General features: G+C 48.5%; 1 protein-coding gene across 1 annotated transcript; it reads right to left on the reverse strand.

Moving 5' to 3' along the window:
• Positions 1–1,605: 1,605 nt before the first annotated feature.
• Positions 1,606–7,804, reverse strand: LOC122389115 (CCR4-NOT transcription complex subunit 9-like). The gene is made up of 6 exons (XM_043380806.1): positions 7,505–7,804; positions 5,739–5,933; positions 5,227–5,334; positions 4,754–4,892; positions 3,991–4,138; positions 1,606–3,400 (listed from the first exon to the last, which is right to left on the reverse strand). The coding sequence occupies exons 1-6, from the start codon at positions 7,610–7,612 to the stop codon at positions 3,220–3,222; spliced, it is 879 nt and encodes a 292-aa protein (XP_043236741.1). The 5' UTR covers positions 7,613–7,804; the 3' UTR covers positions 1,606–3,219.
• Positions 7,805–15,479: the final 7,675 nt, after the last annotated feature.

The following is a 15,479-nucleotide window of genomic DNA, read 5'->3' on the forward strand; positions in this document are numbered from 1 at the left end:
GGCTGGTATCCTTATCACACCCTCTAGCTAACTGCCGAACCATTACGCGCTCCGCCAACTTCACTCCTGAGTAGAAGAGTCATTGTGGTTTCGGGTTACTTTTGGCCACCGCGCAGCTTCAGCCCAGCGAGTCAGTGTTGCCAGGTCGAGTGATGCCAATACCTCCAGAAAATGTTGTAAAAACCTCTAGAAACCTCTGTTCCATTGCCGCTGAGTATGAAGTATATAGAGGATTCTTCATGGCTCCGAGTGGAAGATAAGGATATCTTTTCCAAGCGGGTTACTGAAAAACCGAGCGACGAAGGAGCGAGTTTTTTTTTTCTGGAACACGCGAGGAAAAGATATCCGATCACGAGACCTTATCTTTGCATCTGAGAGGAGTGCGAGATAGAAATATCCCTGCACTGTAGACCCAATGGCAAATAAACCTCAACTAGAAAGATATATACCTCCATGCCTACCTCCATATCACAAACCGTGGCGCTGTTTCAAAGCACGCTGCCATTCGCTGCCAGCGCGTAAAGACATCATCAAGCCCATTTCTCCAACACTACCAAAGGGTCTGTTCCAGTCGCACTTCCTAACACCTCGAAACTCCTCCAAGATAGCTTCCCTGTCCCAGTGTCAGCTCTAGCCCCTACAAATCAAAGGAGGGCCCTGCTCCAACCTCCTCTATATTGCTCTTGGAGGAGTTTAGAGGTGTTAGGAAGTGCGACTGGAACATACCCAAAGTGTGAAGTCAGCGCGCTGGCAGCAGCTGGCAGCGGGCTTTGAAACACCCGGTTGTATCCCCAATCAAGATAATTCCCTCATTCTTCGCATGCCTTCGCATTTGTCCACATAACTTGGTGGATTTGGTGCCCACCGTGGGCACCAGGTTTACATAGCCTTGGTGCCCACGTTCAAATAGCCTTGGTGCCCATGGTGCCCACGGTATATCGATAACTTTTAGCTGCAGCCGGCGGCCAGAGCCTCATTAGTGAACAAGCCAAAAGTAGGTTTTTCGTTTCCATCAATCTGTTGATGGAAGTGTGTTGATGGAAGTGAATAGGTGTGTTTAAACGTGCAATACTTAAAAATAATAACATGAAATTTAGTGCCTAAATAGTTCTCAAGAGACCTTGATCCTAGTTGTCTTTTCTCGCATTTTCATATTACCTCTAGAAAACCCTCTAGAATCCGCATTTTTTCAAAAACCTCCAGGAGCCCCGAAACGCTCCCCTAAAACCTCTAGATCTGGAGGTTTACCTCTAGACCTGGCAACACTGCAGCGAGTGGCAGTGAGAACGAGCGCCGGCGCGGCTTTAGCCACCAACTGAATCCAGCCGAGTCTTGGCCGTGCCCGTAGGCTCCATGCGATTGCAGGACAATCTTTATATGCTTTGCATGCAGGGACCGCTATTGCTCAACAGCAGACACGGGCTTTGGTCCCCCTGGAGTGAATCTCAATTCTCAGCTCAATGCCCTGGCTATGACTTTGATCCACCGACGGGCATCCCGACCCACCAGCGGTGGTCCCGATGAAATAAAGTTTAACTGACGCTCACGGCATTGATAGTGATGACGTTCCGTTCCACACCGTCAAACCAATCATCACGCAGTACATACTCATGCAGCAATGGTGACTTATTGAGGAAACCAGGCGGTAAACACTTCACACACGGAAACAAGATTCTCCCATGGTTCCAGAGAGCCTTCGATATTTGAGACATACTGGTATGTCGAGCCGACAGAAAACACTTACGCTGCGCCAGGGCCGTTAACCACGAGCAACAGATACGTCATGAATGTGCGACACGCCCGGCATTTTCCACACCGACCTCTCGTTGAACCACACGCAATGGCCGAACAAGCATGCGACCAGTCATTGTCAATCCCAGTACAGGCATTTACAGTAATGTGCGCGACACAGTATCTCCCTGACCAATGCCACAGAGCGCTGCAAGCATCTTCCACATGGCATGACGCACAGTTTGGCTAGAACAGACGCACAAACGTTCTGATCATCACGACAAATAACACAGATCAATAGGCACCCGGGCCTCTCCTGCACTGGAATTCAGTCGTGCGCGCGCTCAATCACAAGAATGGGTAACATCAGTTGGTGCGGCCTGGTCGAGACATTGCTGTAAGACTGCTGTAACTGAATAAGCAAAGAAAACACAATTGGCAACCAACAATCAAATGGAATCCCTAGCCCAGACTGTAACAAGTGCTGCAATTCTGACTCGGGCAGCTGGTATATTATCACTGAATGCAGTTCTAGTGTCTCATTGGTGAGCCGAGCGAACACATTCCATTGGAATAGTCAACCTAGCCAGTATCCACCCCCTGCGTCCACATTCACAATTAGTAGTACCGAACTGAACGATTTCCATATGAAAACGACTACACCGAACACGCCACTACGCCAAAAATACACACATCGCTGCAGTATACATTATGTACACGTCCGAGCCACATCGCTGTAAAGGTTATGTACACATCTGGGCAAAAAACTATATACAAACCAGTCCCTGTGCGCGTCCTGACTCCTGCAGTATGGCAGAACGGTCAAAACTCTTCCACCACCGTACGACTTCTGGTCAACACCGCTGCGAGCGGAGGCTGCTAGGAACAGATCCGGACTCGCAGCGAGCCAGGGCGGAGTCGACACGGAAAAGTCTCGGACTGTCATCTTCAGACGCGAGCCGAGCGCAGCACTGAGTGTGGGAAATAGCCGGCGAGCGCGGGGAACGCAACATGGAGAGCTTCTGCAGCATGGAGGGAGAGGGACAGAATAACATCCAAATAGAATCGCCACTTAAACCCTCGCAAATAAATCACTGTATGGGGCCAAAGAACTGACGGAGAAGAACGGGGAAAAGAACACCTGAGCATATTTTAGCGGAGGAGATAGTATGACAGGTACTAGCGCGACGGATTCATTCGTCTGACTTGACTCGGGAATTCATTTCCCAAATTGCGTCACAGCTGTCTGGCAGTCGAGCCACCGGCTAATCCCCCACCCTTATCTCCCCTCCCTTCCCCGGCACAGAGTTCCGTCCTCTCGCCCCGAAACTCCTCCGCAGTCCGTGGCGACCAGTCCGTACAGTTCCCGGCATACGACACGCGGCCACCCGCCGGAGACACCGCGTCACTCACAGCACCAAATCCACTGTCAGAGGCTGTACCGCCGACCTCAGCAGCCCTGCCACCTGGCGGCCATGTCAGTACCTACTAGGGCGCGGCCTTGAGCACGGCGCCGCCGGGCCGCGGGACCTCGCCTCCCGGCCCCGAGTCCTCGAGGTTTTTGAGCAGCATGTTGAGCCAGTGTCGGACCGACTTGTCCTCCAGACAGGCGTCAAAGGTATCCCCCTTCAGCTGGTCCGGCAGACATGAGCGCAGAGCCACGCGCGCCCTGGTGGCGGGCGGGAGAGGACGGGTCAGTGGAGAGAAAACAGCACAGAGATACGGCTATATTACCCACACATCAGCACAATCCAGATTTTTATCAACGCCGACCTCTTCCAGCCTGAAACTAACTCCGTTTGTTGCATCCCCCACCAGAGCACCTTTGAGCATTTCCCTGACGCTGCACAGAGGTAGATTATCACCTTCCAAATAAGCACACAACAATAACACAATTCATGTGTGATAATTTGAGCAATCATCGCTCAGCAAATGGAAATGCTTCGTACCTAACACATTCAGCAACGATCTTCCGTAAATATTCACTCAAAAAGAGTAGGTATAGTCGACTACAGAATGATGTTCCACTCCTCAGAAGCTATCAGTTGACCGGAGCGCTAAGTTGTGCCGTTTATCACGCAATTAAGCGTGTCGATTGTGAGCATTGGGACAAAGCTATAATTTGTGAACTTAGCCCGTGTGATGCGGCACAGCCTACCACTCCAGGCAAATAATTGCCTGTGAAAATTGGAACATCATTCTGTAGTCGACTATACATAAGCCGATGACAAAGATCGGGGATTTTCCGGCAGTGCTGACCTGGAGTTGTCGGAGAGCCGCAGGTAGCACCGGATGACGTGCTTCAGCAGGCGGGCCGACTTCTCCTTCTCCAGGTTGATGACCATGTTTCCCAGGGTGATGGCCACGTGGGAGAAGCGGTCGTACGTCTGGCAGATGTGAGCCAGGCCTGAAAGGAGGCGGGAGCATTGGTGGTGGTAAAATCGATCCGTCCGTCGTTTCAATCCTCAGGATGCTGAAATACTTCTCCTCCACGCCGCAACCCTCGCTCCAGGCTAGACAGGCAACTTTATCTCATGCGGGCTGCTCCCTTGGAGCGGCACCACTGCTCCCAAGGGAGCACACCCATAGCCGGGTGCAGAGAGACCTTGAGGGGCTGGTCGGCCAGTCCATTCGGACGGGCTCAGCCCCGGTGACTCTCTAGGGTGTCTGCCCAGACCAATGTCTTCCCTAATTCCTATCACCCTTCCCGCTCTGATATGGACTTGCCAGACCAAAAGGGCCAAAAAAAAAAATGGTAAAATCGGGAGTTCGGGACCAATAATGAGGCAGGTCGACTACTATTTGTCAAATTAGGTGGAGCATATCAGAAAAGAAAACATCACATGAGGTTCATATTAAAGCAAGCTCTCTAACAACCGGTCGTTACCGGACAACATCGAGTAAACTTCAACGAAAGACAAACATGACATTTATCTGTAAAACACGATACAAGTCAACGCTACAATACAATGATGGTACTAAACAATAAACATCCCAACCCTGCTTTCTGCGCTTCCCATACCGATTTCATCGAGAAGAATCTTCTGCAGGATAAAGGTGGCCACGGTTTTGCTGAGTTCCGTGCCGTACTCCATGATACGCAGACAGAGCGGAATAATCTCCGTGGTGAGGAGGAAGTTGATCACCTCCTGCTCGTCAGTCTGAAAATGGACAATTACAGTATTGTAAGCAAAAGATAGGAGACAAAATATGAGCATAACTAACAGTGAATGTCTACCAAAAGTAACGAACTATTCCCGTGGTTAATTTGCGAGCAAGGAAGTGCAAGTAGCTCGGCTACAAAACTATTATCACGACGTAATCAGCTGGTATTACCGTACAAAATATATAAAAAGTATGTTCGTCGTTATATTTCTACCGCGCTTCTAAGACCAACCAAGAAAAAGCGATGAAAAAAGAGACGCTGCTAGCCCTTCAGAAGACCGAACCCACCGATCCTACCGATCCCCTGACCCCACCGATCCCCCGACCTACCTTGACGAGGGCGCCGATAACGCCCAGACTGGTGAGTCGCAGGTACTCGAACGGCTGAGTCTTGGTGTTTGTGGTCAGGAACGGGTACAGGTACTGCGGTATTTGTGCCTGTAGAACACCGAGACGGCAGAGTTACACCTTCATCAAAGGACCGGTTATGACTACAACTTACAAGCACCGAAATTGATTTCTGCACCTACTGAGTCCAGATATCACGACAGCGCACGAGAGTTTACACACCCTTCACACATTCTATTATACAGACGTGCTCTTCAGGTTCGAATTTCGATCAGTAAAGGCTGAAACAGACTCTTTCCGCATTCAGGAAGGAAATCGCATGCGAGAGCCTATTCAAATACTTTATAATTCTTCCCGCATCAATCGCATCCGGGAGGTGCGTGCGATTGATGCGAGCGTGCTTCATTTTGAATAGGCTCTCGTATGCGATTTCCTGACTGCGGCCGAAAGAGTCTGTTTCAGCCTTAACTCCTCCCAGTAACTCATCGACTTACGGCGAGGAAGGCCGACCTGGTCTCGGGGTGCGATGCGACACACTGCAGCAGCGCCAGTGCATTGCACACCCGGTTACTCTGCATGGCCGTCAGGGTGGGCGGGTTCATGTAGCTGTAGATGCTGACGATCTCGTGCAGCAGGGCCGCGATCACAGCACCGGTGTGCCAGAGCATCGGCGCCAGGTCCGGCACCACCTGCGGCGTCAGCGGGAGGTGGAGAGGTCAGCAGGAGGGGGCAATAGGTCGGCAGGAGGGGGGCAATAAGGTCAGCAGGGGGGGGGGAGGTCAGCAGGAGGGGGCAATAGGTCAGCAGGATGGGGCAATAAGGTCAGCAGGGGGGGGGAGGTCAGCAGGAGGGGGCAATAGGTCAGCAGGATGGGGCAATAAGGCAGCAGGAGGGGGCAATAAGTCAGCAGGAGGGGCAATAAGTCAGCAGGAGGGGGCAATAGGTCGGATGGACAGGGATGATGAGTAAGCAGGAAGGATGGAATGTCTGCAGGGGTGACAGGTCAGCAGGAGGGTTGACAGGTCAGGGGTAAAAGGTGACAGGTTGGCAGGAGAGGTGCCAGAAAGAAGGGTGACAGGTCAGCAGGAAGGGTGACAGGTCAGCAGGAAGGGTGACAGGTCAGCAGGAAGGGTGACAGGTCAGGGGTGAGTGGTGACAGGTTGGCATTGTAGGTGCCAGAAAGAAGGGTGACAGGTCAGCAGGAAGGGTGACAGGTCAGGAGTGAGTGGTGACAGGTTGGCAGGACAGGTGTCAGTAGGAGGGGTGACAGGTCAGCAGGAGTGACATATTAGCAGGAGTGGTATCATGTCTGCATGGGCAGTTACAGGTCAGCAAGAGGGGCAACATGTCAGCTAGCAGGAGGGGTGGCAGGCTAGCACATAAGATTAGCATGTGCCCCCAGGACAAGTATAATGAACCAGAAGGCCAGGAGTATAGGCCAGCCACTAGCCAGACAGAGATAATTGGTCTGCTAGGTCAGCAGCACCATAGGGATAAAGTGTCAACAGCACAGCTGGTGGAATAGTAGTTCAGCAGGACAGGACAGGACACCAAGCATGAGCAACGTGTTAACAGGACAGAAATAACATATTGGCAGGGCCGACATTTGGCAGCTTTTCTGGACTGTTGTCACATTTAGCATCACACTGGAAAACCACATCTCATAAATGCTTGATCCACACAATTGATCTCATGAGTGTTAACAATTAACACCAACTGCCAAAATTGTTCCATGATGTGCAGTCCACTTGTTCATGATAACCAGGTTTAGAATTACCGGCCATATTAAAAAATATTAGGTTTTTATGGATATATAATTGTGGAATGTTTGAAAACCATTCCAAATCAAAATGATATCTTTAGCATTTAGTAGCATTTATAAGCTTATAAGCCAAATCAAAAACTAAGTCATATCACACAATTGCATTGCATCAAAAATGTTGCTGAATAGCTGGGATAGAAACAAACTTGCACCCTTCGCAAATCCATAAAGGAAGTCATGGTTACAGGTACTGAAACGGGTGGAGTTCCCCAAAAGTTTCTTACTTTCAAAACCCTCAGAGTTCACTTAATTGTTTGTTCCCACACTGATTGAAATCCACTTAACCTAGCAATAACTTCAAGTTTCCCTCTACGCTTTGCTAAGAGAATCCGAATATTAATCTTGGACACTGTCAAAGTGTGCCATAGGTACCCATACACCCATTATTTTATAGCCTGTGTGCTAGTCAGTCTAACATATAAGCTACAGCATACTCACCTCTCGTTTTTTGCTCAATGCCAATAACGCTTCTTCTCTCTTGTCCGCATTGGTCAAGTCCTGAATCCATTGAAATATCTTTTCAGATTCCACAGGGACAGACGACATTTTCGAATGTTGCACTTAATTTATGCAGGGCGCAGCAAATACAGATCCAACTTTCACTCACAGACCACTTAAATCAATTATTTATGGAAACTAATCACAAAACAAATCCGGCAAATACAGGTCAGTGGTCAAAGAAAGCGGAGCAATAATGCAAATTGCAATCGAGATTGAGATTGTTTCCGGCCTTGAAGGAAGGGAAGGGAAAGAAACAAACTGAAGGAATTTGGGTAGCGTGTTATTTCGTGAAAATATGGTTTATTGTATTTTGTATTATAGAAACGGTAGCAAATATTATCCGGTATATCTAAAACGAAAAATAGCTAACATTTGTCACGAAACAAAAAAAAACTCCATAAATGGCAAAAATATGTCGAAAGAATTTTTCCTACGATGAAGAGTTTGGCAGCTTCTGTGTGAGGTTTGGCAGCTATTTCTTCGCGGCATATCTCGACAAAGATGCCGCAGGTGATACGCTTTGAGAATGTTCGTAAATTTGGATCAAGCTGTTTCCGGCGGATCCTATCCTGTTATCGTCCAATCCCGAACCGGCCCCGGCTGTTCCTGGGAAAGATTCTTACAGGGTCTTGGCTATGAAATTATACTCGCAAACTATTGCGTTGGGAAACTGGAAATAAAGCGAGAAGGGTGCCTCCAAGGCCGCCTCCACTCAAGGCCCTAAATACACCTCCACTGGCCTTGCCTCCATGAAATGGTGCCTCCCTGACTATTTGCTTTCAACTTTTCTCACCAAGACTTTCTTCCAATGACACTCATGGATCCACATGACGCATAGTCGCCGGATCCTTATGTAAAATCAAAACCCAAGTCAAGTCCCAAAGGTCTAAACCTCTCCCGCGCTCTAGACGGTCACCATCAAGGTCACCATCATTGTAGAGTTTGAAATGCTTCTCAGGAGCGGGCTCACCTGCACTGAGATTACGACGCTGGGTGGTCTGCTGCCCGTCGGAAAGCCTCAGCCCTCGAACTTGGGCTCGTAACTAGAAATGCAAAATCACTGGCACGTTCGCGGTTCGAATGTCGAAGAGGCCTTAGAAGGCGTCGCGTCACAGTGAACCGATTTCTTGTGCTCTGACCGGCTCTTTTTCCGCTCCATCCAGTGCTCTCAGCTCTGTCCGCTCCTGACCTTCCCAGCTAACAATTTGCCGTTGTTACAACGTCGTTTAAACGTTGTCAAATGGTTACCACAACGTCCCGATTTATCGTTGTGACAACGTAATTTTGTAGACTCCAGACAACGGCGTGACAACGTCATCCGACAATGCATTTGAATGTCATCACAACGTTTCTGTAACGTGGCCGTGACGTCCCAAAACTGTTCTTACAACGTCCCGCCAACGTTATGAAATGTTTTCTGTAACGTACCAACAGTGTTTCTGGAACGTTGTCACCACGTTTCCGCAACGTGACTACAAGGAGTATAGAACGCTTTGGCAACGTCTCTGCGACGTTTTTATCACGTGCGCACCACGTTGTCGCTACTTCGCATTGCCGTCCCTGCGACCCTAAGTAAACGTCCTAAACATTTTCGCAACGCCCTCTCAACGTGTTCGCAACATACTCAGAATGTGTTTCCGACGCTCTCTTCCCGTTCTCTAGACTTGTAAAAAAGGCATGTAAGAAGTGTATATTTCAATACATCATACAGGTCAATTTACAACAAACAAACAAAACGACGGCGGCGGCATCGGTGATGGGGCATGGGGCCCAGGGGCGCCCCCATGGGGGCGTGGGACGGAATTGGGTTCTACCGGCTCTGACGCTAGCCGCTAGCACGCCAGAACTGGTGGAAGTTCACTTCTTTACTAACCCTCGCTGGGAGGATCACTCGGCGGACCGTTAGGCACCCAGTGGCGCGGGAACTTCTTCCAGACTGGGGGGGGCTGAACCATAATAGAAATCAACCTAGGGTACCCCCAAATCTAGTTTTCTCACCGGTTTTAGGCCACTTATTTTTCAGACCTTGGCCTTTTCAACAACAAAAAAAAACGAAAATATTTTCAAAAAGTGAGGTATTCCGTCTCAGCTGAGTGAAGAAACTATCGTTTTGGCAACCTGGAGTAAAGGTTTTAATCTGCCAAATGAGTTGCCGAGCCAGTGAAATAGGTGGATTTTTCACTTACATGCTTTCTTCCTTTGTGACCCACAACCCCTAATTTGGGGAGGACAAGCTGCCCAGCGGTTCCTGGCCTCATGAAACGTTGTGGGGCACCGTCCCCACGGCCGCAGAGTTGTGGGGGCAAGCTTCCCCCACTGCCCCCTCCCCCGGTTCCCACGCCTATGTATGAATCTATGAAATTATGTTGGCAGATTTCCGATTTCGATTCCTCCAGCTGGGGGGGCTCAAATACATTACGAGCCCCCCCAGCCGAAAAGCTGGGGGGGCTCAGCCCCCCCTAGCCCCCCCCCGGTTCCCGCGCCACTGTAGGCACCGGCTCATTTGCGGCCTCGATGTCCCTAGGCAGCTGGCAGTGCCTGACTAGACGGTCTGCGCACCCCCCGTTCCGGTCGCAGCTTCCGGACAGCCACTTCGCTACCGCATTGCCGACAGTAGGCCTGCCGCAAGGCGCGCTGACGAGTTGCAGGACGTCTGCGGGAAGACATGAGGGAAAATCAGACATTCAATTCATGAAAAAATCACAAAAATACCTGCACCACTTTCCGTAACAGTGCGACAGGCTAGATCAAACTGAAACATGTCAACACCTTAGAGGCTAGAGCTACAATGAACTATAGCCTAGACCGCACGATATTACAAGGCACAATCTTGCAAATGCTACTCGTAAATGGTACTTTGACTTACCAGTCAAAACAACAATCGCATCAAACGCAGACAACTGGCGCTATCTTTCATCTTCCAGCTATCTCAGCCGCGCCCGCCGCCGGCCCTCACTGCTCGCTCGCGCCGCGTAGACTGCGGCTCGGCCGGCTGGCTCTGAACGCCGGTCGGTGACACTGACGTCACGGCCCCTCAGGCGAGGTCAGGGCGCGAGCCACCGTTCGCCTGAGTGGCGGCCCGCGTGGCTTGCTGGCAGCCGCGGATAACAGCCGCGTTTACATAGGGATAGTTGCAAGCCTCTAGCTCCGCCTGTGATGTTGCAAAACATGCCAATGACGCTTTGCAATTTACACATGTTATTACACATATTATATATATATATATATATATATATATATATATATATATATATATATATATATATATATATATATATATATATATATATATATATATATATATATATATATATATATATATATATATATATATATATATATATTAGAGAGAGATAGGGAGAGAAAGGTATCGGAATTTACTTGTAAAAACACCGCTAATTATTCAGTACCTATAATGTCAAGGTTGTGAAAAACCGTTTTAACAACGTGTTGGCGACCACCAGCTGACAACGTGAACAGTCCAAGTGTTAAAATATGTCAAATTTAACTATGAAAACTGAATATGCGCATTGAAAGTCAAAGGAAATGCATTATATGGCCATATATGTCACCATGCATTATCAAAATATAATGCTGCAAGTGCGCGGTTGCTGCAACGTACCAATAAAACGTTGTCACGAAGTTTTACCACGACTTTCGGACCAAACCATGGCTTCACAACGTTCAGAACGTTGCTACAACGTAATTAAAACGTAATTTCGCAACTTACCGAAACACGACGTTGTGACAACGTTGTAGTAACGTTTCCTGTTAGCTGGGTTATTCATAGGCGGCGGAACGGGGGGAGGGGGGCATCGGGGCGCACCACGGATTTTTGCCACGGAGCGGCGCCACGGATTTTTGCCAGGGGTGGCAAGCCGAAGTAGGGGGCCCCTTCATAAGAGGGCCTACTGTTCGCCTCTGGGGCCTCCTCTAAGGTGAAAATTGTAGTCGTTTGTCAGAAAACAGTACCTTTATCTGCAGTTTAAAACGTTTTCGCTTTTCCAATAGCAATAGCGTTTATTCGGGCAAATCCACGCAGAAGTGGATTTTCCTTGCCTAGTGTCGATGGTAACCCAGCTAACAGGAAACGTTAGTACAACGTTGTCACAACGTCGTGTTTCGGTAAGTTGCGAAATTACGTTTTAATTACGTTCTAGCAACGTTCTGAACGTTGTGAAGCCATGGTTTGGTCCTAAAGTTGTGGTAAAACGTTGTGACAACGTTTTATTGGTACGTTGCAGCAACCGCGCACTTGTAACATTATATTTTGAAAATGCATGGTGACATATATGGCCATATAATGCATTTCCGTTGACTTCCAATGCGCATTTTCAGATTTCATCGTTAAATTTGACATGTTTTAACACTAGGACTGTTCATGTTGTCAGCTGGTGGTCGCCAACACGTTGTTAAAACGGTTTTTCACAACCTTGACATTATAGGTACTGAATGATAAGCGGTGTTTTTACAAGTAAATTCTGATACCTCTCTCTGTCTCTCTGTCTCTCTGTCTCTCTGTCTCTCTGTCTCTCTCTCTCTCTCTCTCTCTCTCTCTCTCTCTCTCTCTCTCTCTCTCTCTCTCTCTCTCTCTCTCTCTCTCTCTCTCTCTCTCTCTCTCTCTCTCTCTCCTCTCTCTCTCTCTCTCTCTCTCTCTCTCTCTCTCTCACCCATTAATGCCGGAATTTTTATTTTTTTATTCTTAAGTTGTCCTTAACAAACGTTGGCCACACGGGTCCCAGTAAGAAAACTGTGCAAGCTTAAAAAATTGTTCCATCGGTTCTCAAGTTATAAGCATGGGTCATAAATGACCCAACCGGCATTAGTATAATGGGTGTTCACTAAAAATTGAGACAAAGTTTAGCAGGCTGTATGTTCGGTAAAAATGAACCGATTTAAACAAACGAGGCATTGTTGTAATGCACATTGCATCTGCTGCAAGTCGTAGAGCGTCAACAGATTTGCCTGATCCCCATAGGTCATTTTTTTACATTTCCTTGGAAGTGTTGTCACAAGCTCTGGCACCAGTGGACCGTGATGTTGGCCAGTTGATGGTGGCAATGAGCAACCAGTTGATATTTTGTATGAAATCGAAAGACACCAACATGCGTTACAGCCTTAGACAAATCACATTATACACTCATTTGTTAAATTTCGGACGTGGAAAATGGCTTATCGGGTCTCGTTCCAATGGGAATTTTTACATCGGCCGGGGCCCTCAAGGCGCCCCTTGGTCAGTGTGCTGGCGCGAGGTCGGACCAGAACATCACCTTCTGGTTACATATGTTGTTCTGCATGAACCTCTAGTGCTTAATAATACACTTGGCTCAAAAAGTATCATATTGTAAAGGACCAGTATGGAGGAATAAAGTCAAGCTGATGATATTCTCTGAAATAACACATACACCACGGCATCCAGCGTTAGCTTGCATGCTGACACTTAATTGGACGTTAGCCCTTGTATCATCGATCACATCACAACAGAACACTCCATTGTCTAGTTAATTGTCGCCCTTTAACTAAAAATATGATTTTTCTACCTTAAATAGTTTAACTTTTTTCTGCATTTTTTGTCCCTTTTTTGACCATAGCATATTTACTGCTCTGGCCTTATGTTGTTCCCAGTCGCTTCGAGAAATCATTTGCGCCGGGTGTAACTCAGCCTAGTCTCAGGTGTGATATATCTTCTTCGCTTAGGCACAGTTAATACCTTACTGATCAGCAGCATTGCGCCGTGAGGTGTCAAAAAGCCCCTCCACGTGCATTTTCGGGGCCCCGACCCTTCCTCAGGTCAATATCTTCACAATTACACCACTTCAGCTTTTCGGACTACCACACCCTCTAGAACTTTCGTCCGACTGTACGGTATGTAACTAATTTTGACATTTTAAGTTTTCATTAGGTATTTGTACGTGTCAAACTCTCCCATTGACGGCTATTTTGGGAAAGCCTGCCAACTGGCTTTTGGTAGTCCTTGTTTAAAACGACCTCCAACGCCACTGTTTTCATTACATCCGTGAAATTTTATGCTCGGTATGATAAAAACGTCCCTTTTATCTCTATGCTAAGTTGGATCGTAATAGCTTGCTTCACTTTTGATATGCAGCCATTCAAAGTTTGTGTCAATTTTTAGTGAACACCCTATAGTCACAAATAAGGAGTTATCACGAAAACCAATTTAGCTAGATACCTTATTGTGTATACTGTATAGCGGTCTCAGCCAAACTATTAAGAGGCATTGCATTGCAATGCTTTGCAACGTCTCATTGGCGAGGCCGTTGGTGCCGCTGGCAGGCCTGTGGTGCCTTGTTAGGCCTCTGGTGCTCCATAGGCCTGACAGGCCTGTGGTGTCCCTGGAAGGACTGTGGTGTCCCTGGGTCCTGACAAGCCTGAGGTGCCCCTGACAGACTTGTGGAGTCCCTGACAGGCCTGCGGTGTCATTGTTAGGCCTGTGGTGCCCCTGACAGGCCTGTGGTGCCTATGGCGGGCCTGTGGTGCCCCTGCTAGGCCGCTGGTGCCCCTGGGTCCTGGCAGGATTGTGGTGCCCTTGACAAGCCTAAAGTGCTCCCGACAGGCCCGTGGAGCCCTTTACAGACCCAAGGTGCCCGTGCGAGGCTGGCGGTGCCCCTGTGCATGGCATATTATGCCTCGATACCATATTATGCATGGCCATATTATGCATATGCATGGCCCTCGATACCATATTATGCCTGAGAGCCGGGAGAGGCCGTGGAGGGGAAGGATTTCAGTAGGCTGAGGATGGAAACGATGGGACGGAGGAGTATTTACCTACCAGCTGCCCTGACCGTCCATTTATACGGACGTTGCGCCCTTGGATCTGCCGTACAACAAACAACAACAACAAAACACATTTATTAGACATAAAATGGAAATAAGCAAATAGTCCAGGTGGTGGTGCAAAAGCTGATGCTTAAATCGAGGCACCACCACCTGGTAACGTAAACAGAATAAATGAAAATGGTACAATCCAGGGCCGCGGAGAGTCAGGTCGGCTGCCGCGACAGTTTGCAGTGATAAGCGGTGATAGCGGGCCGGTGCCAGTCCACCGAGACGGGGCTATATCAGTCTGCAGGTGTTTTTGAGGAAGGTCTCATGGGTGTCGTTTTGCATAGGCTTGGGAGTTGGGAGGGCCCGAGCTCTACCAAGGTCAGAATTTTAACATTAACCCTATAGCGGTGCATGGCAAGAATGGCTTTAGCATCCTCAAATTCACCATTACAATTTACAGCCCTATAAACTTCGGGACGCCCGTGGGTGGTCAGCCTACAGTTGGAAGCTGGCGAAACAGTGCCGCACGGAACATGGGCGGTGGGCCTGTCACGTGCCGTGGTCCGTCATCCACTACATTTCGCTAAACCTACGTTCGGTAAGTACGTACATACCTACCTATTATTTATGCCGGCTGTGGGCCAATATCCCAATGATCAAGTGATGTCAGCAATGGCAGCGCCAACCTAACGTATTTCGACAAGTTTTTTTTCCGAGGTGTTGACCTATCAACGCCACATCCTAGGCATACCTTGGCGGACATAAAAGATGGGATTCGCGACCCCTACCATAGGATCGGATAACGGATTCCACTCCAGTAACCGACGCAGTATTAATGACCGCATCAGAAGTCAATATACCTATTCGTTTGCATTCATTACGATCAGCTGACAGATGCTGCAGACAAAGTGTTCAGTCATCAGTTGGTTATCAGTGATGGCGATTGGCGATGCATGGGAAGAGACCACAAACAAAGCACAACAGCTCTCCCGTCGATAAACTTGGAGAGCAACGACCGGCTGTAGCGAAGGCCATCGGGTTCGTTCGTGGCTAGCTTTCCTTTTATTGTCTATTATCTGCCGCTGGAACTTTAATTCATGCCGTAAGCTTCTAGGTACAGTGC

Source organism: Amphibalanus amphitrite, unplaced genomic scaffold (assembly GCF_019059575.1).
Source record: "Amphibalanus amphitrite isolate SeventyFive unplaced genomic scaffold, NRLGWU_Aamphi_draft 000344F_arrow, whole genome shotgun sequence".
Taxonomy (NCBI): domain Eukaryota; kingdom Metazoa; phylum Arthropoda; class Thecostraca; order Balanomorpha; family Balanidae; genus Amphibalanus; species Amphibalanus amphitrite.